Here is a 24,382-nt window from a genome sequence, read left to right as displayed (position 1 = left end):
TTTCCTGTCACCCTGGGTAGAGTGCCATGCCATCAGCCTGGCTCACAGCAACCTCAAACTCCTGGGTTTAAGTGATCCTCCTGCCTCAGCCTCTCCAATAGTTTGGGACTATAAGCGCCCTCCCCAATGCTGGGCTAATTTTTGTATTTTTAGCAGAGACAGAGGTCTCATTCCTGCTCAGGCTGTTCTTAAACTCCTGACCTTAAGCGAACCTTCTGCCTTGGCCTCCCAGAGTGCTAGGATTTCAGGCATGAGCCGCCAGCCTGGCCAGCTGGATAGTTCCTGAGAGCACTTTCATTTTCTTATCAAAGGAGTTCCCCTTACTACTGGACGCATAACAAACTATCTAAAACAGCCATTTGTTATGGCATAAAAATGCCCATTTTATTATGCTCCTGGGTTCTGTGGGTCAGGAATTCAGTCAGGGCAGAAGAGGATGGATGGTTTATCTCTGCTCCACAATGTCTGGAACCTCAGCTGGGGAAGGTTCAGCTACCCAGGAGTCATCTGGAACAGATGCGTTTAACAGAACTTCCTCCAATGATGGAAATATGCTGTATCTGTGCTGTCCAAGATGATAGCCACATGTGGCTATGGAGCACTTGAAATGTGGCCACTTTGAGGGACTGAATTTTTTAAAGCTTAATTTAATTTGAATTAAATTTAAATAATCACATGTGGACAGCATCTCCTGAATTGGACGGCACAGATCCAGAGGCTTCTTCATGCACATGTCCAGTGCCTGGACTGGGGTTACTGAAAGGCTGAGGCACTGCTCAGAGGCCTCCTCATGGCCTCTAAACTCCCTCTGCAACTTCTCACAGCTTGGCAGCTGGTTCTGAGAAGAAGCAGAGGGATTTTCTGGAAAGTGAACATTCTAAGGCATGCAAAAGCTGCATAGCCTTTTATGACCCAGCCTCAGAATTCACAAAGCACCACTTCTACCATACCCTTTTTTTTTTTTTCCCCCTTTGAGACAGGGTATCGCTCCAGGGTGGAGTGCAGTGACTGCACTGTAGCTCTCTGTAGCCTCAATCTCCTGGATTCAAGTGATCTTCCTGTCTCAGCCTCCCCACCTGGGATCACAGGTGTGTACCACCATGTCTGTCTATTTCTTTTTATTTTGTGTAGTGATGAGCTCTTGCTCAGGCTGGTCTTGACCTCCTGGCTTCAAACAATCCTCCTGCCTTGGCTTCCCAAAGTGCTAGGATTACAGACATGTGCCGCCATGCCCAGCCCTACCCTATTCTATTGATCAAAGTAATCATAAGCAAGATTCAAAGAGAGAACATAACCTTTACCTCTCAAGGGAGGAATGTCAAATAATTTGGGGCCATTTTTTAAAATCACTACTGGGGCACTTCTACCTTGTTACTGCCTTGAACATGAATCTGATGGCAGGAGCTGCAGCAGCCTTCTCCTAACCATGAAGAAAATGTAAGTTACTCAGAGAGATAGGGGCTTTGATTAATGCTAGTAACTGCCTAGATCTGGCCCATTCTTTAAGCTACATTAAGTGTTCCATGACTTACATTTAAACATTACATGTTGAACTTGATTCTCAAAAAAAGTCAAAACAATTCTTCCTCTGGTCTAAAATATCAGGGCTTCTTTCTCATTATAAAACTTGGAAATGCTTATTATAGAAAATTTGGAACACACAGAAATAAAGAGGAAAATAGCAATCATCTATAATCTCACCACGCAGTGCTAACCATCTTGCTCCATTTCCTTCCTAATGAGTTTCTATTACAAATACAATTTTGTATCCTGCAGTTCGTTTTATGTTACATTGTTCCTATTTTCCCTGACATTGAGCATTTGTCATAATCATCATTTGGAATAACTCCATAGTATAGCCCATTCTATAGATTTAGAATAATTTAACCCTCACTGGGTATGTAAATTTCTAAAAAAAATTTCTCTGTATTAAAAACAAGCATATTTAACAAATATTTTTATATACATATCTTTAACTACACCTCTGATTATTTCCTTGGGCTAGATTCTGTAAGTGAACTTATCAGGTCAAAGAGAAGGGACATTTCTAGAAGTTTGTCATACATAATGGCAATCTAGTTTCCAAAGGGATTATACTATTTTACCCTCCCAGAGTATCCTCATTGCAATTAGTACTAAAAAAATCTTCTTTTAATTCTTGGCTAATTTGATAGGTAAAATGATACCCGCTGTTTGAATTTGTATTTCTCTGATTACATGTTTATCTTCAATTCGTATGAACATCTTGCATGTCATGTATCCCATACACGGCTGAACGTGATCCTGATCATAAACCTCCCTCCAGAACTTACCCAAACGTTTTACGCCTGGTTTTGATGCCTTCATAAGGCTGTGACCCATTCACAGGTTACCAACGAAAGCTAAGAAACAAAAAGGCAAAACAAAATAGTTCTAATGATCAGGCTTTCTTCTTGACTGTTCGGCCACATTTCACACCGTTAACTGGTAACTCCTTGAAATATTTCCTTCTGACTTTTAAGACTTAGCATATTCTTGTACTGACCTAGGTTATTCCAACATTGCTCCTACTTTCCTACTATCTCATCCTCAGTGGAGCGTAATAGAAAAATTATGAATTTGAAATTAGACTCTAATTATTAGAGGATTGTGTTTGAGTCTTGCTCTGCCGGATAGTAGCTGGGTAGGACGGCTCTGAGTATCAGCCTTTGTGTAATAAATAGAAGCAGTAATTACCCTCAGAGCTGTGTGAGAATCAGATGAGGTGATGCCTGCGAAAATGCTTTGTGAGCTGTCAAGCCCTACATAGATGTTCATATTTTCTTCCCTTCCTCTTTCCTGCCTTCTCCACTTCTCTTCCCCTCCTCCTTTTTGTCTTCCTTCTTTGCTGCTTATGTCCGGCAGAAATTCTAGTACCATTTGAATCAGTTCAAGGAAAAAGTACGTGAAATTGCTTTCTAACTACGAACAAGTGCTATTAGCACTTCCTTCTGTCGTATACGGTGTCCTTAATTCTCTCCTTTCCACCTTCAAAATGCCTCTCAGAATCTCTTTCCTTGATGTTTTACATCATTATTTAAGTCTTAGTTTATCGAGTTTTCATATGTTTATGTCTTGTCTCTTCTGTTAGATTCCAAGCTTTTTTAGAGCAAGGACCATGCCTTTGCACACAGGCGTTTTAGTGCTTTGCAGTCAATAGTAATTGGTGACTTTGTTAGGTCGTTACCTATTCCGGTGAAAGAACACAGACTATTTGAGGAAGGGTAAGTGGATCAGAGTGATTGGTGTGTAGGGTTCAGAGGTGAGAATCTAGAGAGAGGGCTTTGTGGTAGGCAGAAGCCCAGTTATCAAGGACTTTGTAATAGGAAATTTGGAATTTTGCCTTCAATAAATAGGAAGATGGCCAGGCATGGTGGTTCATGACTGTAATCCTAGCACTTTGAGAGGCCGAGGCAGGAGGATTGTTTGAGGCTAGGAGTTTGAGACTAGCCTGGGCAACACAGTAATACCCCATCTCTTAAAAAAAAAAAATTTATAAAATTAGCCAGGCATGGTGGTGCATGCCGGTAGTCCCAGCTACTCAACAGGCTGAACTGGGAGGATCACTTGAGTCCAGGAATTCAAGGTTATAGTGAACTGTAATCACACCACTGCACTCTACCTGGGGCGACAGAGCTAGAACTTGTCTCTACAAAAAAGAAAAGAAAGAAGAAGAAACAGTGGAAGAATGTGTTTACTGGTTCACATCTCCCACTGTCAAAGGATCCATGCCGTCTTAGAGATGTCCTGTTTCTTGGAGACACTTGAGTTGTCATGAGAGCAGACCAGCAGCTTCCACTGCCCTGTGCCTGTACCATCCACAGGATGCTTAACAAATGTTTGACTGGACTTGACTTTTCAAATTTTATAAAATTTAGCATTCTGCTATTTGATCATTTGCATTGCAATGTGCTTTTCCTAAAATGTGCTGTTTTATTAACCTGTTAAATGTTATTTGTGTAGTACTTACACAATCCATCACCAGATGGTTTCACATGCCCAGTGGTATTTGGATTCCAACACTAAATCATTGTTCTTCTGTTTTCAATATGGTTAATATGAAAAAAAGTTAAACAACACTCAGAATACCGAGTCTAAGAGATTTGATATTGATGAACAGGGATTCCAGAAGTTACCAGTGGAGAGAACAAGGGACAGGAAATAACAGAAGAAATCAGAGGGAGAAAACTGATATATTGATCAGTTAAAAATTAAAGATTTCATTAATATAAATGAATAAGTTTGATTTAGTAGATATCTGTGTTCTTTTTTTTTTTTTAGAGACAAAGTCTCACTTCACTTTAGAGACAAAGTCGCCCTTGGTAGAGTGCTGTGGCATCACAGCTCACAGCAACCTCCAACTCCTGGGTTTAGGCAATTCTCCTGCTTCAGCCTCCCGAGTAGCTGGGACTAGAGGTGCTCGCCACAACGCCCAGCTATTTTTTTGTTGCAGTTTGGCTGGGGCCAGGTTTGAACCTGCTACCCTCGGTATATGGGGCTGGCACCCTACTCACTGAGCCATGGGCGCCACACAGATATCTGTGTTCTTATAGGATTTTCTAGGAAGAGACATTCTTTTCAACTATCCATGGACTGGTTTTAAAATTGCCTGTGTGGTATGTCAGAAAATTTCCATAAATTTTCCAAAATGAAAACCTCAAGACCTGAACTACTCACAGAACATTAACACTAGAAATTCACAACATAAAGCAAAACATCTATTTACTTATAATTTGAAAGCACTTTTTAAATAGTGCTAACATTAAAGAAGAAACAAAACCTGAAATTACATGTAATTTGTAGTTAAACAGGAAATCAAAACTAAAGCAACAGATTGTTTTACAGTAACAACAATGTGATTACTATGTATTCTACACAATGCAGATAAAGGGATAATCAGAAGAAAAATTATTTCTTAAACATACTTACTAAAAAATGAGAAAAACTAAGTTAAGCATTCGACTCGAGATGCAAGAAAAAGAGAAGGAAAATAGACCTAAATAAATGGAATACACAAATTAATAAAAATAAAGTAGAAATTGATGAAATAAAAAACAAAGATCAGATACCTAAAATCAAAAGCTGATGATTGGCCAGTAAAGTAGAGAAAAGTTTTATAAGTCTGATCAAAGTGGACTCAAATGGACAATTTTAGGAATAAGAAAATAACATAATTGTAGAAGTGAGGTTATTAAATAATTAAGATCATATTATATACTTACAATTAAACTTACAATTCTCAGGGAAAATACATATAAATCATCTAAATTGACTTAAGAAATAGTATCAAATCTAAATAGACCTCCAGTGATAGAAAAAAAAAAAAGAAAGTTTAAAATCTACAGGCAGAAAAGACAGGTGATTTTATGGTATGCTCTGCCAACGCAATCCTGTGTTATTTGAATTTTCAGAGTTTAGGGAAGCATAAAGTTCTTACAAAATCATTTTATGAAGTTGATGTAACACTAATATCAAAGTGGACAAGGATAGAGAAACAACGATAAAAGAAAAACAAAGTCTTTTTTTTTTTCATTTGAACTGTCCTTAAGGTCAAGTTTGCTTATGAACACAGATGAAAAAAATCCTAACTCAAATATTAGCAAATTGAATCAGTGTATTAAAAGTAATGCAAAGAGGGTTCAACATTAGAGAATCTATTAGTGCAATTCACTGCATTAATAAACCAAAGTGGCGGGGGGGTAGTGATCATTTCAACTGATTGTACAAAAAACAGTGTTTGATAAAATCCATTACTCAGTCATGATTAAAAAACAAAACTCAACTCTTTTAAGTAAGGTAGAGAAGCAAATATGCTTAACTTGGTAAAGTATCTGTCAGAAAACTACAACAAATGCTGTACTTAATGGTAAAGGGAGTTCTTCCTCTTCCCCTCGCTGGCAAAACTCAGGCTGAACATTTAGTGGGCCTGCTGCCTCTAACGAGAGTAATCACCATGCTATGGGAGGGATTTTGTGCACAGTAGTTCAAAGGCTAAGTAGGCAGATTACAGACTGTAACAAAAAAGAATGGAGTCTCTCTCCTTCATACAGATTGGATTTGTCACAAAGTTACCGAGTCAACCATTCTGGATAAAGTGTTTCAGCCTTCACCTGCAGATCATGAAAAGAATGGTGGAAATGCACAGAAACCTCATAAACTTCATATTCTTTTTTTTTTGAGACAGTCTCACTATGTCACCCTTGGTAGAGTACTGTGGCGTCATAGCTCACAGCAACCTCAAACTCAGGCTCAAGCGATTCTCTTGCCTCAGCTTCCCAAGTGGCTGGGACTACAGGGGCCCACCACAACGCCTGGCTATTTTTCTGTGGCAGTTATCATTGTTGCTTAGCTGGCCGGGACTGGGTTTGAACCCACCAGCCTTGGTATATGTGGCTGGCACTGTAACTACTGTGCTACGGGCGCCAAGCCTCAACTTCATATTTCTTTTTTTGTTTGTTTTTGAGACAGAGCCTCAAGCAGTCACCCTGGGTAGAGTACCATGGCATCACAGCTCACAGCAACCTCCAACTCCTGGGCTCAAGCAATTCTCCTGCCTCCACCTCCCAAGTAGCTGGGACTACAGGCACCTGCCACAATGCCCGGCTATTTTTTTGGTTGCGGGCCCGGGCTGGATTTGAACCCACCAGCTCAGGTGTATGTGGCTGGCACCTTAGCCGCTTGAACCACAGGTGCCGAGCTTCAACTTCATATTCTTACCAGAATAAATAGTACAAAGAAGTATCCCTGTTGGGGAAAAGATGCAATAAAGATGCTTGGGTTAGAAAAAGCGCATACCCCTCAAGTTCACAAGAATATCCCTTCACTGAATACAAAACTGAAAGTGGTTGAACAGTTGATAAAAATCAAGCCCCCGAAGTTGCCACAAGGACTTCCAACAGAGGAACACATGTCTAACACGTGCCTCAAGAGCACTGGGAAGGCTGGATGGTGGTTCACGCTGTAATCCTAGCACTCTGGGATCCTAGTACTCTGGGAGGCCGAGGTGGGTTGATGGGTCAATTGCTTGAATTCAGGAGTTTGAGACCAGCCTGAGCAAGAGGAAGACCCATCTCTACTAAAAATAGAAAAACTAGGGGGTTTCCCATAGTCCCAGCTACTGGGGGAGAGGAATTGGGGAGGATGAGGTGGGGGTGCCCATAATCCCAGCTACTAGGGAGGCTGAGGCAGGAGCATCACTTGAGCCCAAGAGTTTGAGGTGGTTGTGAGCTATGCTGCCGTGACACTCTATCCAGGGTGACAGAGTGAGACTCTATTTAAAAAAAAAAAAAAGCACTGGGGAATTACTAGTACAGTGGCATCTAAAACCTGAGGAACAGAAAACAGTTACATCCTCACGCCAGAACAGCTTCAGGTTAAAAAATGTAAATTTTTTTAAAATGATGAGAATCCTTTGTTAAAATATATTTAAATACCAAAAAAGTGAAGGATTAGAATCATTTTCTTTAAAGTCAGTATTGAGACAAACAGATTTGGTAACATTGCTATTATTAAACAAGGCTGGAATATCTGGCTATTTTAATAATAGAAGAAAAAGAAATAAAACTTATACATCAGCATGAGAAGAGATAAAATGGGCATTGTTTATAAATGACATGGTTATTTGTCCAGAATGCCCAAGACCAACAGCTTTTAAGAGACTTTAATAAAGTGGTATGTTAGGAAATAAACACAAAAATTCAATAGCTTTTCTATGCAACAACAATGAATTAGAAAATGTAATAGAAAAAAGATACTATTTACCTTAATAATAAAAAATATAAGTATGTTGGAACAAAATGTTGAAAAATGTACATGACATACACCCAGGCTGGGGGCTTTGAACCGGACCTGGGCCAGTTAAAACAACAACGGCAACCAAAAAATAGCCAGGCATTGTGGCAGGTGCCTGTAGTCCTAGCTACTTGGGAGGCTGAGGCAAGAGAATTGCTGAGCCCAAGGATTTGAAGTTGCTGTGAGCTGTGTCACCGCAGCACTCTACCGAGGGTGACATAGTAAAACTCTGTCTCAAAAAAAAAATATATATATATATTATATATATATACATGACTTATTAAAAAGAAAACTATGAAACTTTTCTGAAGGACATGTCAATACTAAATATACAGAGAAATAGCTTATATTTCTGGATAAAAAGACTCAGTATTAAAAAGGATACAATTTTCCTCCAAATTAAGCCTAATAGCACTCTAGTATGATGTTTTATGGATGTGCTGATTCTAAAATTCATCTGGAAGAGTAAATGTACAAGAGTCGCCCAGAACGTTTTGCACTGGAAGAATGAGAGGAGCATCTTCTGTTATATGTCAAGATATACAACAAAGATATAATAATAATGTGATCTTGATGTAGGAATGGCCAAATGGACAAATAAAACAGAGGATTCTGAAATATATACTGTGTAAATAGGAACTTATATTAATTATGGTAATTACAGTTTGTGGGGGACAACTAAATATCAATTTTAGGGGAAAGATGTTATATCCCATCATACACAAAAGTTCCGGGTAGTTTAAAGACGGTACAATAAAGATACCCATAAGTAAGAAGTATGTATGCAAACATTTTTTAAAACCTTAAGTTGGGGTAGGCCTTTCTAAGGAAGGCTCTTATCCTAAAAGCCAAAGAAAAGCTTAAGGTATTCTACAGATAAACATTTCTCTATGAATAACAGATTAGCAGATTACACATTTAAATCTTTTGTAATACTGAAGAAACATAAATAATATTAAAAGATAAATGTCCAACTGAGAAATTAAAGAACTTAAAGAACAAAAGAATAATATTCATAATGTATAAAGAACTCCCAACAAATCAACAACCAAAAAAGATATAAACCTAATGGAAATAGACCAACTATAAGATGAAATTGATTCACTGAAGTAAAGAAGACAACTTGTTAATAAACACACAAAATGACAATTTCACTAACAACACAGGGAACACACATTTAAAACAATGAGTTGGGGCAGCGCCTGTGGCTCAAGGAGTAGGGCGCTGGTCCCATATGCCAGAGGTGGTGGGTTCAAACCCAGCCCTGGCCAAAAACCAAAAAATAAAATAAAATAAAACAATGAGTTGTTTTGTTTTTTTTTTTGTCTTTTGGTTTGATAGAATTTGATAAGCATTGCTAATTGCTAGTGTTGACAAAAGAGTGGGGGAAAGGATTCAAATTGGTTCAGAATGAGGGTGGGAGTGAAAGTGGGTATCAGTTTGGTGAGAACAAAAATGTTCACAGGTGTGCAGAAAGGTGTATACATATATATATATATTTTTGTTGTTGTTGTTGTTGTTGTTTGTTTTTGTTTTTGTTTTTGGCCGGGGCTAGGTTTGAACCCGCCACCTCCGCCATATGGGACCGACGCCCTACTCCTTGAGCCACAGGCGCCGCCCTTTTTTTTTTTTTTTTTTGAGACAGAGTCTCAGTATGTCACCCTTGATAGAGTGCCATGGTGTCTCAGCTCACAGCAACCTCAAACTCTTGGGCTTAAGCGATTCTCTTGCCTCAGCCTCCCATGTAGCTGGGACTACAGGCGCCCGCCACAACGCCGGGCTATTTTTTGGTTTTAGTTCTCATTATTGTTTGGCAGGCCCCGGTTGGGTTGGAACCCGCCATCTCCAGTGTATGTGGCTGGCGCCCTGGCCTCTGAGGTAGAGGTGCCAAGCCAGGAACGTATATCTTTAAAGACACGTCAGAACCATTTAGAATTGCAAAGGGAAAGGAAACAAGCATTCATCAATGAAGGATAGTTGGGTAATTTTGATACATTTTACACTTTGTAGGTGTCGATGAGATGGAGCTGTGCTGATGGAGGAAAATACTATGTTCCAGGCGTTGTGCTTCCTCCTTGGCATCTGTTTGCCTTAATAAACAAGAACTCTGTGAGAGGGTACCGCAACTAGTGTATTTTATAGATGAGGGGACTGAGGCACAGGGAGCAAGTCATTCATCTAAGAGCACACAGCTGGAACTTCAATTATTTTTCTCTAGAGCCTGTGGCTTAGCTATTGCCTTAAATCATGCTTGCAAATGACTATGATATCCTGGGAAGATAAGAAAACCACAGAAAAAAGGAATAATCTCTTCTTTAATAAAAGTGGAAAATACGTTTTGGTGCACAGGAAAAAGAGGTTATGTTTGATGAGGGGTAGCTTTAGGAGCTTCACTTTTGACTTTACATATTGCTTGAATTTTTCACATTGAGCAGTTACTTTTGCAATAAAATATAAAATATTATATATATATTCTTTTTCTTTTTTTTTTTTGAGACAGAGTCTCAAGCTGTCATCCTGGGTAGAGTGCCATAGCATCAGAGCTCACAGCAACCTTCAGCTCAGGCTCTCGTAATCCTCTTGCCTCAGTTTTTCTATTTTTAGTAGAGATGGAGCCTCAATTTTGCTCAGGCTGGTCTCGGACTCAAGAGCTCAAGTGATCCACCTGCCTCAGCCTCCTAGAGTGCTAGGATTACAGGCGTGAGCCACCATGTCCAGCTTAAATATTAACTATATTTTAACATTTATTGTGTGTTTGTGTGTGTGTGTGTATTTATATATATATATAGAGAGAGAGAGAGAGAGTCTTCATATTGAGGGCTTCTTTGTTTATGTCGTTGTTTATTTCTAAAAGATTCCTTTAGTTCAAACTATTATCTCTTACAAAAATCAAAACAGAGGGCGGTGCCTGTGGCTCAAAGGAGTAGGGCGCCAGCCTCATATACTGGAGGTGGTAGGTTCAAACCCGGCCCCAGCCAAAAACTGCAAAAAAAATCAAAACAGAATTCTCATACTCCACCTATCTGTCTACATTCCAAAACCATTAATTTGTCACTTTGGGAAAGATCTGATTTTTGTGCATTTCGAAATACCTATTTGTTACAAGAATTCTGTAAATGGTTGGGTTAAAATGGCTTTAATTTAACACTAACACACTTCCTAATAGAGAGTTTGCCCCTTTCTGGGTCTGGATTTCTCTTCCATAAGCATTATCCATAGGAAGGCTCCTTGGAAGATGCTCTGCAGGGTGAGTTGGAGGGGTCGGAGACTAAGGAAGCCCCAGACTAATGGGAGAGACACTTGCCAAGCCAGAAACCCAGGAGTCGTCTGGGACACCCCTTTGTGCTCATTCCATCGCTATCTCCAACCTGCCCGGGAGATCACCAACCTGACCTCCCGAGTATTGCTACAGTGTGCCCAGCACTGTCCAGGCCACGAGTACCTCCTCCCTGGACACTGCACCAGCCGCCCCCCTGGCTCCCTTTGCTAACCTTTTCTGTACCCCCGGGCTGAGGGATAGATCTTCTAAAAAATGCAGATCACACATGTGCCCATCGCTGAGCTCCTGCTGAGGTGAATCCATTAGCGTCTCCATTACCCCATGACCAGGACTAGAGCCCTCACTGTGGTCTCCAGGCCCTGAGGGTCTGGCCCCTGCCTACTCAACCAGTGGCAGCCTGCCGTTTGCACAACTTCCTCGGCCCCCCCTTACTTCCTCAGTACATCCCGCTCCCTCCCACAAGAGGCCTCTCACTTGTCCTTCTGCCCCAGCCTCTCTCCTGCCCCTCATCTCATCAGCCCCTACCTAGCTGGCTATTAGTCTGTTTCCTTAGGGGGAGCTACCCCACTCTTGCTATTAGAGCAAACCCCTGCCGTTTGCTCCATCCCTCCCATGCAGATGTCTACTCAGTGGCTGCCTCCACCTCTGGGCTATAAAATCTGTAAAGCTCGGGCCTGCTTTGCTCCCGTTGGGATCCTTGGAACCAAGCCCAGGGCCTTGCTCATCTGGTGCTTGATAAGCACTTGTTCAATGAATGAATGAACAAATGAATGAATGTTTCAGCTATATTACCAGGTAGATTGTAGTAGGGGCAAAAGTTGCAGTAGGGTGCGGCTAGGCTGTCTTTGCCTGGGGGTTGGGGGGGAGGGAAGGTAGGACTGAGCCAAAGGGAGGGTGTCTCTTCATGGGCAGGGAAAGGGCATTCCGGACTCAGAACCTGTGCATGTGTGAGGCACACGGCTGTGGTTGTCAAGTCAGAGTGGGGAGAGGCAGAGATAAGGCCATGATTGTGGGTGAGCCCAGCCTGGGAAGGGCTCTGCATACCAAAAAGAGATTGAACTTTATTCTCTAGTTAGGGGGAACCTAGGGAGGTGTCAGGCAATCTTTCCTGCTCCCTCCTCTGCTTGCCCTTCTTTCTGGAGGGAGCGCCTGACAGTATGCTTTGGGTTAGAAAGGGAGTGACAAGTGGTTATTGGGGCTTCTGCCTCAGTGGACCCCTTACTTGGCCCTGTCCCCAGATATATACAGCAGAGCTAGAGTAGTAGAAAGAGGGAGACAAACTGCCCAGAGCCACCACACTCACCACCACACTCATCCAGAGAGGTATGGGACCTGGGATGCCAACCTCAAGAGTGGATGCTGGGGAAGGATCCCCCCAAGGTTGAGGGGCAGGCACCCATAGTGATAGTAACAAGTCGACAGAGCTGCTGACTAGTGTCTTGGGGTGTGACACCTCCCAGGGTTTCTTCTGAACTATTTGCTTTGCCTTGGATAATTGAGAGGTTGAAAGTGTTCAGCCTCTAGAGCCAGGTCTAGGGCACAAACAGGTTCCACTTTGCCCAAAGGCAGGCAAAGTTGCCTCTGTCTGAACAGAGGTTGGTGGGTAATGGGAGTTCAATATGGCACTGCACTCTGAGGATTCACGCAGCCTCTCCTTGACGGTTACCAGTATCCCACTAACTCTTGGCTGGAGGTGGGGTTAAGGGAGACAGGTGGCCACTGGGCCAGGCCAGCAGTTTCCATGGGCTGAGACACCTGTTCTCCTGGCTCCTCTGCTGATATTTGAAGCCTTTCAGAATTTCAGAACCATTGGACCTATTGGCTTCTAAGTTTCCTGTTCTGCTTTTTAGGCTTAAATTTGTGTTTCAATTCAACATCATTTATTGAGTGCCGGTTCTTTCTGTGCAAAGCCCCATGCTAGTCTCTTGAATCATAAACGTGATAATGAATGATCCTGGCTCTCTAGAGACTAACAGTCTAGCAAGGCAAACAATACCAACGGAAACTTTGAGAGTAATATAAAGACCTCGGAAGAGGTCAAATTCTAGAGCAAGCCATCTGACTTTTTACTATCTTTATGTAGCTGTGGTCTATAAGGCATGACCTATAACACATGACCTAATATTCTCTCTTCTTTGGAATCCTTGTTTATTTTACTTATTTTGGGGGTTGGAATTTTTTGTCTACAAAGAAGGGAAGGTGTGCCTCAGTCTTCTCCAAATTTCCTTTGTTTTACCAATCACCTCAGTCCCTTCTGAATGAGATTTGCCCCGTGCCCTGCTCACCTGGGAAAGGCAGGTCTACAGAAGATGAGCTGAAAGCTGCTGAAGGGAGGTGGGTCCCTGACCTTAAATATATCCTTGCTAAGGGCCTGAAATCCCACGGTTAGGGCTTTATGTCTTTGGGAAGCCCAGGCTAGATTCGAACCCACTGGCTCAGGTGTATGTGGCTGGCGTCCTAGCCGCTGAGCTACAGGTGCTGAGCCAGAACTTTATTCCCTTCAAGCAGCATAAAGAATCACACTTTAAATCAGGCGTCCTCAAACTTTTTAAACAAGGGGCCAATTCACTGTCCCTCAGACCGTTGGAGGGCTGGACTATAGTTTATTTATTTATTTATTTGCAGTTTTTGACCGGACTATAGTTTAAAAAACAAAACAAAACTATGAACAAATTCCTATGCACAGTGCACATATCTTATTTTGTTTTGTTTTGTTTTTTTACAGTTTTTGGCCAGGGCTGGGTTTGAACCCGCCACCTCTGGCATATGGGGCTGGCGCTCTACTCCTTTGAGCCACAGGTGCCACCCCACATATCTTATTTTGAAGTAAAAAAACAAAATGAGAACAAATACAATCACACCGCCTTATGCGGGCTGCAGTTTGAGGACCCCTGCTTTAAATCCTGACCACTTATCAACTCTAGCAGAGATTTGTTTATAGACCAGAGGGTCCCAGGATGGGCCAAGGAAGAACAGGGCAGTGCAGACAGCTTTCTCGGCAGGCCCTGAAATAGCCTCCAGATTTTAAGGTTGTTTCAGTTAACTCCTGTGTAACAAAACACAGCAAAACATAGGGGCTTAAAACAATGGTTTATTGTTTCCCACAATGCTGTGCAAAGACTATTTGGGCTATTGAGTTCCACCTGGGATCACTCACACAGCTTCAGCCTTTTAACTTGGGCTAGAGCAGCGGTTCTCAACCTGTGGGTTGCGACCCCTTTGTAACAATGACAATACATCGAGGCATTAGAAAGGTTGAGACCTACTGGGTTAGAGGGTCCCACACGGCCTCATTCACGTGTCTGGCAGTTAGTGTTGGTCATTGGCTCTCCAAGTGGCCTCTCATCCTCCAGTAGACTGAACTTCACGAGCATACGGTGGTCTCAAGGTTGAGAGGGTGACTGTAGAAGACCCCTTTAGCCACGAGCTCTAGCATTTGCACAATGTTATTTCCACTGCCTTTTATTGGTTAAAAAAGACCATGAGGCCAGTCCAGATTCAAGAGGGTAACAAAATACAGGGTGTTCCAAAGGTCACCATGCGTAAGAAAATTTGACAAACTCCTATTATATTTTATATTTATATATCAAAACAGAGAAATATTTTGTAAAACTGTATAAAAAATATTGAGTAAATAAAGGCATACGAGCTACAATTTCTCACTTTCCCTGCGTATGTATGTATGTATGTATGCATGGCGACCTTTGGGACATCCTGTAGTCCTAACCTCTTGATGGGGGGAGCAACAACATCTTATTACAAAGGTGCATGGGAACGAGGGGGCCTGAGTCCTCGGAGCCATTATTTTAACCATCTACCATAGAGGTTAAGAGATGTAAAGTATGAAGTGCTACCTTTGGAACAGCAGAAGAGAGCAGGTAAAGGCCCCCTATGATTTTCCCAGCATCTGTTTCACGGTCTTGCCCAGGTTTCTGTTGGCTTTTCCAGCAAGGACACAACCTACAAAACAGTCCTTTTTTTTTTTGAGACAGAGTCTCATTCTGTTGCCCCAGGCTAGAGCCCAGAGGCCTCAGCCTAGTTCACAGCAACCTCAAACTCCTGCATTCAAGTGATCCTCCTGCCTCGGCCTCCCGAGTAGCTGGAACTACCAGCACGCACCAGAATGCCCAGCTAGTTTTTCTATTTTTAGTAGAGATGAGGTCTTGCTCTTACTCAGGCTAGTCTTAAACTCCTGAGCTCAAGGAATCCACCCACGTAGGCCTCCCAGAGTGCTAGGATTACAGGCATGAGCCACAGTGCCGGCCAAATCCAGTTCTCTAGACTCCACAGAATCTACTAAACCACAGTGCTGTAGTTGACTCTCGTGAATTGTTAAGGCATGTTCTTCACCAGGCCCAGTGGTATGCTGGAAAACTGGATGGGGACAGGCAGAGTTGGGGGATTCCTGGTTTGTAGCATTTGCCAATTGCTATGGTATAAAATACTCCTACTATGGCTACCAGCGTAATATCACTGAATAAGGAATTCAGAATAGTTACGCAGAACTGGCTTTTGGGTTTATTTATACAAGCTGACTTCATATCTTTTCCTTATCTCTGGAATTTCTTAGAAAAAGTGAATATATTTTAGAAAAACACAAACCTTTCTTAGTGCCAAGAGAATAAAATGGGTTAAGAAGGCAGAGGTCTTATCTTGTAAGCCTGGGAATTCCATAGCTATTAGGCAGACTTGGAATCTAGGTGGGATTTAAACACACCTAGTGATATATTTGTGTGGACTTCTAATTTCTGTCACCTAACTAGTAGTAGTTATTTCTTAAGATGGTAGGTAGGGATGAGGTACCTTTCTTGGTATGTTTCTGTACCATCTTTACTTTTTTTTTTAAACAGTGAATATACATTAGATTCATAATTAAATAATTAAAACTAATCAAGCGTACCTTAAAAAAATAAGCATACAGAGACTCGTTGAACTTTATAGACTATCTGACTCAGGAAAACATAATCTCAGATAAACTGGGGAATTTGCCCCTGTCAGGAGTGCTGTCAACATGGGCACTCAGGTCTCTGGACTTCTGATTCAGAATTCTTTCCCCCAGCTTCCAGGCGGCCCCATCTCAAATCAGATCAGGAAGAAAGTGATGGTTCCACCGTCAAAAGTTTGGAAAACATCACTTTGGGAATCTTGTGCAGGCTTGGATCTGACACCAAAAGGCAGCCACCCAGAACCTCTTGGGGACATGCCCCAGCCTCCATAGGAAGCCTGACCATAGCCGGTGTCATTTAGCAGGAAGCACTGCAGGTTATGGAAATCTCAGATCAATATCGTTGGCCTGAAAGATACTCCCCATTATTGGGGGGCCAAATGCAGCCACACACAACCGCTTTTCCCCTCTTTCTCCTCCTCTCCTTCTAAGACAAAGACTCAAAGGATCTAGCTCCACCCCCCAGAAGTTTGTGCCAAAAGACCCTGACAGGCAACCACCCCCTACAGCCCCATATACAAGGGGTCTCTAACTGCCCCTCAGGTGCAAGTGCCATCTTCACACTGCTCTGGTGAGTCACCCTCCCCTTTCAGTGAACCTGGCCTGAACATCTCCTCTGCAGCCTCCTCTTTGGGGGCCACCGTTTATCTCTTTCACCCATCAACTTTTTTCTGGACTCCTTTTTGGGGGAATTTCATCACTGATGCTAAGTTAATTAATTAAAAATTCTTTTCTGGGTAGTTTAGTGTTTGTTTCTCTCTTTCTTGTGCCCTTCTGCTTAAACAACCTTCGGGCTTCAGCAGAGTAACTCCAAGGCCAGTCAAATGAAGCATGAAAACAAGGGTCAATAAATCAATGAAAATAACACCCAAAGGGCAGCCTTATCTTGCAATGGGAGGAGAAGTCACTTGTTTTTAAGAGAAGGTCTTGTCTTGTTTGGGATGAATGTGGGAGAAGGGTCATGGAGGAGGGTACCCGCAGACCAAGACAAATGGGAAACTGAAGGAAAAAAAAACCCTCTGAAAACAAGTAAGTGCTGGAGGTGCTGACACTTCCCTTAGCTCAGAGCCCTGTTCAAGCCTGAATGGGACTGGCTAGAGCTCCAGAGGGGAGACTTCTTTTCCAGGCTGGGCTGACCCACAGGGGCGACACCACTGAAGCACTTGGAGGTGAAATCAGTTCAGCCCAGTCTTCATACTTTTCTGGAAGCATTTTTTATTTTCTGCTTTATTCTGTGTGTCCCCTTGGTTGTTAGGCTGAGGTCACCTTAAGGGTGGCATCTGTATCTCATTTGCCTCGGTAGAGCTCAAAGTGCTTATCATAGTTGCTCATTCTTGGCAAATGATCAAGATATGTGTGTTGAGTGAAAGAATCAAATTAAAAGCAACAAAAATATTGTAAATGGGCTTTACTGGTTGGGTTTTGTGGAGGGGGAAAGCTAAGCACAGAGGTTGAGGGGTGGGCGTGAAATAAAAGATGAAAATATGATCAGGACATCACAAGAATGGAGAAGAAAGAATCCAGTGGACTCAATTCTAATATGAAGACAGTAGGTGATCTAACACATGGTTGGGGGTAGGGTAAGGAGGGAGCGGGAAGAGAGGAGGAGGGAGGGGAAGGTGTCACGGGGTATGGCACAACTGTTGAGAGCAGAACTCAATTTGAAAAGGGACTTTACCTAATAAATGCAATCAGTGTAACTTAATTCTTTGTACCCTCAATGAATCCCAAACAATAAAAAAATAAAATAAAATAAAGATGTCTTCAATTATAGATGCTGTGAAATCATTTTCATATTAGCCATGTGAGTTTCTTTCTCATAAATTGCAATTAAGTAACCTTTCTTTCATTCTGAACATTTGCAAGGCCATTAATTTATATTAAAATTCATCTTGCGGGATTTAACCTGTAATGATGATTGCCGATTTGAATCCAGATTTGCCATGCAACGTATTATCTGTCCTTTATAGCATTTTCTGACATGTGAGTTTAATAAAAATATTTTCTGGGTTCAAAGACATTATTTCATATGTTAACATTTAATTATGAAAATTTGTAATCATATACAAATGAGTGATGATGGTGTAATAAATTCTCATATATTTGTTACCTATTAAAAAAATATGATCAAGGGCAGCGCCTGTGGCTCAGGTAGGGCCGGTAGGGCGCCGGCCCCATATACCGAGGGTGGCGGGTTCAAACCTGGCCCCGGCTGAACTGCAACCAAAAAATAGCTGGGTGTTGTGGCGGGCGCCTGTAGTCCCAGCTACTCGGGAGGCTGAGGCAAGAGAATCGCTTAAGCCCAGGAGTTGGAGGTTGCTGTGAGCTGTGTGATGCCATGGCACTCTACCGAGGGCCATAAAGTGAGACTCTGTCTCTATAAAAAAAAAAATATATATATATATATGATCAGGCCCATTCTCCGCCCTTTTTGCAGACTCACGGCTCCCTGCTCCCGCGTCAGAGTCCACAGGCACGAGAACTTAAAGAGCAAGAGGAAGTGAAAGGAAAATTAGGGCAAGGAAACAGATAAAAGAAATCACCCATGAGGAAGAATCAGCAGAAAACTCCAGGCAACATGAAGAACCAGTCCAGAACAACCCCACCAAGGGACCATGAGGTAGCTACTGCAGAGGATTCCACCATACAGAAATGTTAGGAATGACAGAAAGGGAATTTAGAATACACATGTTGAAAACAATGAAAGAAATGATGGAAACAATGAAGGAAACTGCTAATAAAGTGGAAAATAACCAAAAGGAAATCCAAAAACAGAATCAAATCAGAGATGAACGATATGAAGAATATAAAAAGGATATAGCAGAGCTGAAGGAACTGAAACAGTCAATCAGGGAACTTAAAGATGCAATGGGAAGTATCAGCAACAGGTTAGACCATGCAGAAGAAAGAATTTCAGAGGTAGAAGACAAAGTTCTTGAGATAACTCAGATAGTAAAAGAGGCAGAAAAGAAGAGAGAGAAAGCAGAACGTTCACTGTCAGAATTATGGGACTTTATGAAGCGTTCCAACATACGAGTTATAGGAATTCCAGAAGGGGAAGAAGAATGCCCCAGAGGAATGGAAGCCATACTAGAGAATATTATAAAAGAAAATTTCCCAAATATCACCAAAGATTCTGACACACTGCTTTCAGAGGGCTATCGGACCCCAGGTCGCCTCAACTCTAACCGAGCTTCTCCAAGACACATTGTGATGAACCTGTCCAAAGTCAAGACCAAAGAAAAGATTCTGCAAGCTGCCAGGAGTAAGCCCCAGTTGACCTACAGGGGCAAATCCATCAGATTGACCGCAGACTTCTCTAATGAAACTTTTCAAGCAAGAAGACAATGGTCATCTACCTTTAATCTACTTAAACAGAACAATTTCCAGCCCAGAATTCTGTACCCTGCTAAGCTAAGCTTCAAAATTGACGGAGAAATCAAATCATTTACGGATATACAAACATTGAGGAAATTCGCCACAACAAGACCAGCTCTACAGGAAATACTTCAACCTGTTCTGCACACTGACCACCACAATGGATCAGCAGCAAAGTAAGAACTCAGAAATTAAAGGACAGAACCAAACCTCCACACTGATGCAAAAGATAAAACTAAGCAATGGACTCTCACAAAATAAGACGAATAGAATACTACCACACTTGTCAATTATCTCAATAAATGTTAATGGCTTGAATTCCCCACTGAAGAGACATAGATTGGTTGACTGGATTAAAAAACACAAGCCATCCATTTGCTGTCTGCAAGAAACACACCTGGCTTCAAAAGACAAATTAAAGCTCCGAGTCAAGGGTTGGAAGACAATTTTTCAGGCAAATGGAATTCAGAAGAAAAGAGGAGTTGCAATCTTATTTTCAGATACATGTGGATTTAAAGCAACTAAAGTCAAAAAAGACAAAGATGGTCACTTTATATTGGTCAAGGGAAAAATACAACAAGAAGACATTTCAATTCTAAATATCTATGCACCCAATTTAAATGCTCCCAGATTCTTGAAACAGACCTTACTCAGTCTGAGCAATATGATATCTGATAATAACAGGGGACCTTAACACTCCTCTTACAGAGCTGGACAGATCCTCTAAACAGAAATTAAACAAGGATATAAGAGACTTAAATGAGACCCTAGAACAACTGTGCTTGATAGACGCATATAGAACACTCCATCCCAAAGATAAAGAATATACATTCTTCTCATCACCCCATGGAACATTCTCCAAAATTGATCATATCCTGGGACACAAAACAAATATCAACAGAATCAAAAGAATTGAAATTTTACCTTGTATCTTCTCAGACCATAAGGCACTAAAGGTGGAACTCAACTCTAACAAAAATGCTCCACCCCACCCAAAGGCATGGAAATTAAACAGTCTTCTGTTGAATAACAGATGGGTGAAGGAAGAAATAAAACAGGAAATCATTAACTTCCTTGAGCATAACAACAATGAAGACACAAGCTACCAAAACCTGTGGGATACTGCAAAAGCAGTTTTGAGAGGAAAATTCATCGCTTTAGATGCCTACATTCGAAAAACAGAAAGAGAGCACATCAACAATCTCACAAGAGATCTTATGGAATTGGAAAAAGAAGAACAATCTAAGCCTAAACTCAGTAGAAGAAAAGAAATATCCAAAATCAAATCAGAGATCAATGAAATTGAAAACAAAAGAATCATTCAGAAAATTAATGAAACAAGGAGTTGGTTTTTTGAAAAAATAAATAAAATAGATAAACCATTGGCCAGACTAACGAGGAATAGAAAAGTAAAATCTCTAGTAACCTCAATCAGAAATGATAAAGGGGAAATAACAACTGATCCCACAGAGATACAAGAGATCATCTCTGAATACTGCCAGAAACTCTATGCCCAGAAATTTGACAATGTGAAAGAAATGGATCAATATTTGGAATCACACCCTCTCCCTAGACTCAGCCAGGAAGAAATAGAGCTCCTGAACAGACCAATTTCAAGCACTGAGATCAAAGAAACAATAAAAAATCTTCCAACCAAAAAATGCCCTGGTCCAGATGGCTTCACTCCAGAATTCTATTAAACCTTCAAGGAAGAGCTTATTCCTGTACTGCAGAAATTATTCCAAAAAATTGAGGAAGAAGGAATCTTCCCCAACACATTCTATGAAGCAAACATCACCCTGATACCAAAACCAGGAAAAGACCCAAACAAAAAGGAGAATTTCAGACCAATCTCACTCATGAACATAGACGCAAAAATTCTCAACAAAATCCTAGCCAATAGATTACAGCTTATCATCAAAAAAGTCATTCATCATGATCAAGTAGGCTTCATCCCAGGGATGCAAGGCTGGTTTAACATATGCAAGTCTATAAACGTTATCCACCATATTAACAGAGGCAAAAATAAAGATCACATGATCCTCTCAATAGATGCAGAAAAAGCATTTGATAAAATCCAGCATCCTTTTCTAATTAGAACACTGAAGAGTGTAGGCATAGGTGGCACATTTCTAAAACTGATTGAAGCTATCTATGACAAACCCACAGCCAATATTTTACTGAATGGAATAAAACTGAAAGCTTTTCCTCTTAGAACTGGAACCAGACAAGGTTGTCCTCTGTCACCTTTACTATTCAACGTAGTGCTGGAAGTTCTAGCCAATACAATTAGGCAAGACAAGGAAATAAAGGGAATCCAAATGGGAGCAGAGGAGGTCAAACTCTCCCTCTTTGCTGACGACATGATCTTATACTTAGAGAACCCCAAAGACTCAACCACAAGACTCCAAGAAGTCATCAAAAAATACAGTAATGTTTCAGGATATAAAATCAATGTCCACAAGTCAGTAGCCTTTGTGTACACCAATAACAGTCAAGATGAGAAGCTAATTAAGGACACAACTCCCTTCACCATAGTCTCAAAGAAAATGAAATACCTAGGAATATACCTAACGAAAGAGGTGAAGGACCTCTATAAAGAAAACTATGAAATCCTCAGAAAGGAAATAGCAGAGGATATTAACAAATGGAAGAACATACCATGCTCATGGATGGGAAGAATCAACATTGTTAAAATGTCTATACTTCCCAAAGCAATCTACCTATTCAATGCCATTCCTATCAAAATACCAACATCGTACTTTCAAGATTTGGAAAAAATGATTCTGCATTTTGAATGGAACCGGAAAAAAACCCGTATAGCTAAGGCAGTTCTTAGTAACAAAAATAAAGCTGGGGGCATCAGCATACCAGATTTTAGTCTGTACTACAAAGCCATAGTGCTCAAGACAGCATGGTACTGGCACAAAAACAGAGACATAGACACTTGGAATCGAATTGAAAACCAAGAAATGAAACTAACATTTTACAACCACCTAATCTTTGATAAACCAAACAAGAACATACCTTGGGGGAAAGACTCCCTATTCAATAAATGGTGTTGGGAGAACTGGATGTCTACATGTAAAAGACTGAAACTGGACCCACACCTTTCCCCACTCACAAAAATCGATTCAAGATGGATAAAGGACTTAAACTTAAGGCATGAAACAATAAAAATCCTCCAAGAAAGCATAGGAAAAACACTGGAAGATATTGGCCTGGGGAAAGACTTCATGAAGAAGACTGCCATGGCAATTGCAACAACAACAAAAATAAACAAATGGGACTTCATTAAACTGAAAAGCTTCTGTACAGCTAAGGAGACGATAATCAAAGCAAAGAGACAACCTACACAATGGGAAAGGATATTTGCATATTTTCAATCAGACAAAAGCTTGATAACTAGGATCTATAGAGAACTCAAATTAATCCACATGAAAAAAGCCAACAATTCCTTATATCAATGGGCAAGAGACATGAATAGAACTTTCTCTAAAGACGACAGATGAATGGCTAACAAACACATGAAAAAATGTTCATCATCTCTATATATTAGAGAAATGCAAATCAAAACAACCCTGAGATATCATCTAACCCCAGTGAGAATGGCCCACATCACAAAATCTCAAAAGTGCAGATGCTGGCGTGGATGTGGAGAGAAGGGAACACTTTTACACTGCTGGTGGGACTGCAAACTAGTACAACCTTTCTGGAAGAAGTATGGAGAAACCTCAAAGCACTCAAGCTAGACCTCCCATTTGATCCTGCAATCCCATTACTGGGCATCTACCCAGAAGGAAAGAAATCCTTTTATCATAAGGACACTTGTACTAGACTGTTTATTGCAGCTCAATTTACAATCGCCAAAATGTGGAAACAGCCTAAATGCCCACCAACCCAGGAATGGATTAACAAACTGTGGTATATGTATACCATGGAATACTATTCAGCCATTAAAAAAAATGGAGACTTTACATCCTTCGTATTAACCTGGATGGACGTGGAAGACATTATTCTTAGTAAAGCATCACAACCATGGAGAAGCATGAATCCTATGTACTCAATTTTGATATGGGGACAATTTATGACAATTATGGTTATGGGGGGGAAAGAAAGAGGGAAGGAGGGAGGTGGGTGGGGCCTTGGTGTGTGTCACACTTTATGGGGGCAAGACATGATTGCAAGAGGGACTTTACCTAACAATTGCAATCAGTGTAACCTGGCTTATTGTACCCTCAATGAATCCCCAACAATAAAAAAATAAATAAATAAATAAATAAATAAATAAAAAAGTTAGAATGTTGCTGACTGCAGGGAGGCAGGGGTTATTTTTGAGGAAGACCATGAAGGGGATTCTGAACTATCGTACATGTGTCATTTCCTATGACTACTTTAAAATTATTCATATGTGAATAAATTCATTGTATGTGTCCTTAAAAAAAAAAAAAAAATGATCAGGATATGCCCCTGCCTTAGCTTACAGACAAGTCCAAGAGACAGACTTCAACACAGATCTGAGTTAATTGCCTAGTTAGTGCCTGTCCTGGGGCCTGTTATTTTCTACAGATTGTGTCCCTACTTGAGACTCAGGCTTCCCCTTCTGTCACCACCCTCATTGGGACACCATTCCAGCCCAGCTGCAGAATGGGAGGACGTGAGTGAAAGGAGTGCTGGTCTATATTGTGGGGGCAGTGAGGGCTGTTCTAAGTTCTAATATTCTGGACAGGATCTGGGTGATTGAGGACAAGGGCCAGGATGGGGGTGGGGTGGGGTATCCACCCAAAGGTGGGCAGGAGCTGGAGTTGGAAAGCAGGATCCAGTCAAAGCCCTTGGAGAGTGCCAAGGGGCAAACTGGAGAAAGCAAGTTCAGGTGTCAGGTCCCACAGGCCAGAGGAGGGCTGTATGTGGGAGAGGGCCCCTGTGAGTGACCTGGAGTATCCACAGCAGGACGTCAGAAGTGCCAGCTG

At 41.3% G+C, this 24,382-nt stretch overlaps 1 protein-coding gene across 1 annotated transcript in view; it reads left to right on the top strand.

The window, feature by feature from the left end:
• LOC128571104 (39S ribosomal protein L30, mitochondrial-like) overlaps window positions 1–24,382 on the top strand; it is a 32,850-nt gene that overhangs the window by 4,608 nt on the left and 3,860 nt on the right. The window contains exons 2-4 of the mRNA XM_053570754.1: window positions 6,018–6,173; window positions 6,720–6,966; window positions 7,310–7,390. Coding sequence (XP_053426729.1) covers window positions 6,018–6,173; window positions 6,720–6,966; window positions 7,310–7,390 — 484 coding nt within the window. The remainder of the gene's footprint in view (window positions 1–6,017; window positions 6,174–6,719; window positions 6,967–7,309; window positions 7,391–24,382) is intronic.

Source organism: Nycticebus coucang, chromosome 18 (genome assembly GCF_027406575.1).
Source record: "Nycticebus coucang isolate mNycCou1 chromosome 18, mNycCou1.pri, whole genome shotgun sequence".
NCBI lineage: Eukaryota > Metazoa > Chordata > Mammalia > Primates > Lorisidae > Nycticebus > Nycticebus coucang.
The sequence above is the reverse complement of the archived record's forward strand: the minus strand, read 5'-3'. Positions and strand labels throughout refer to the sequence as shown.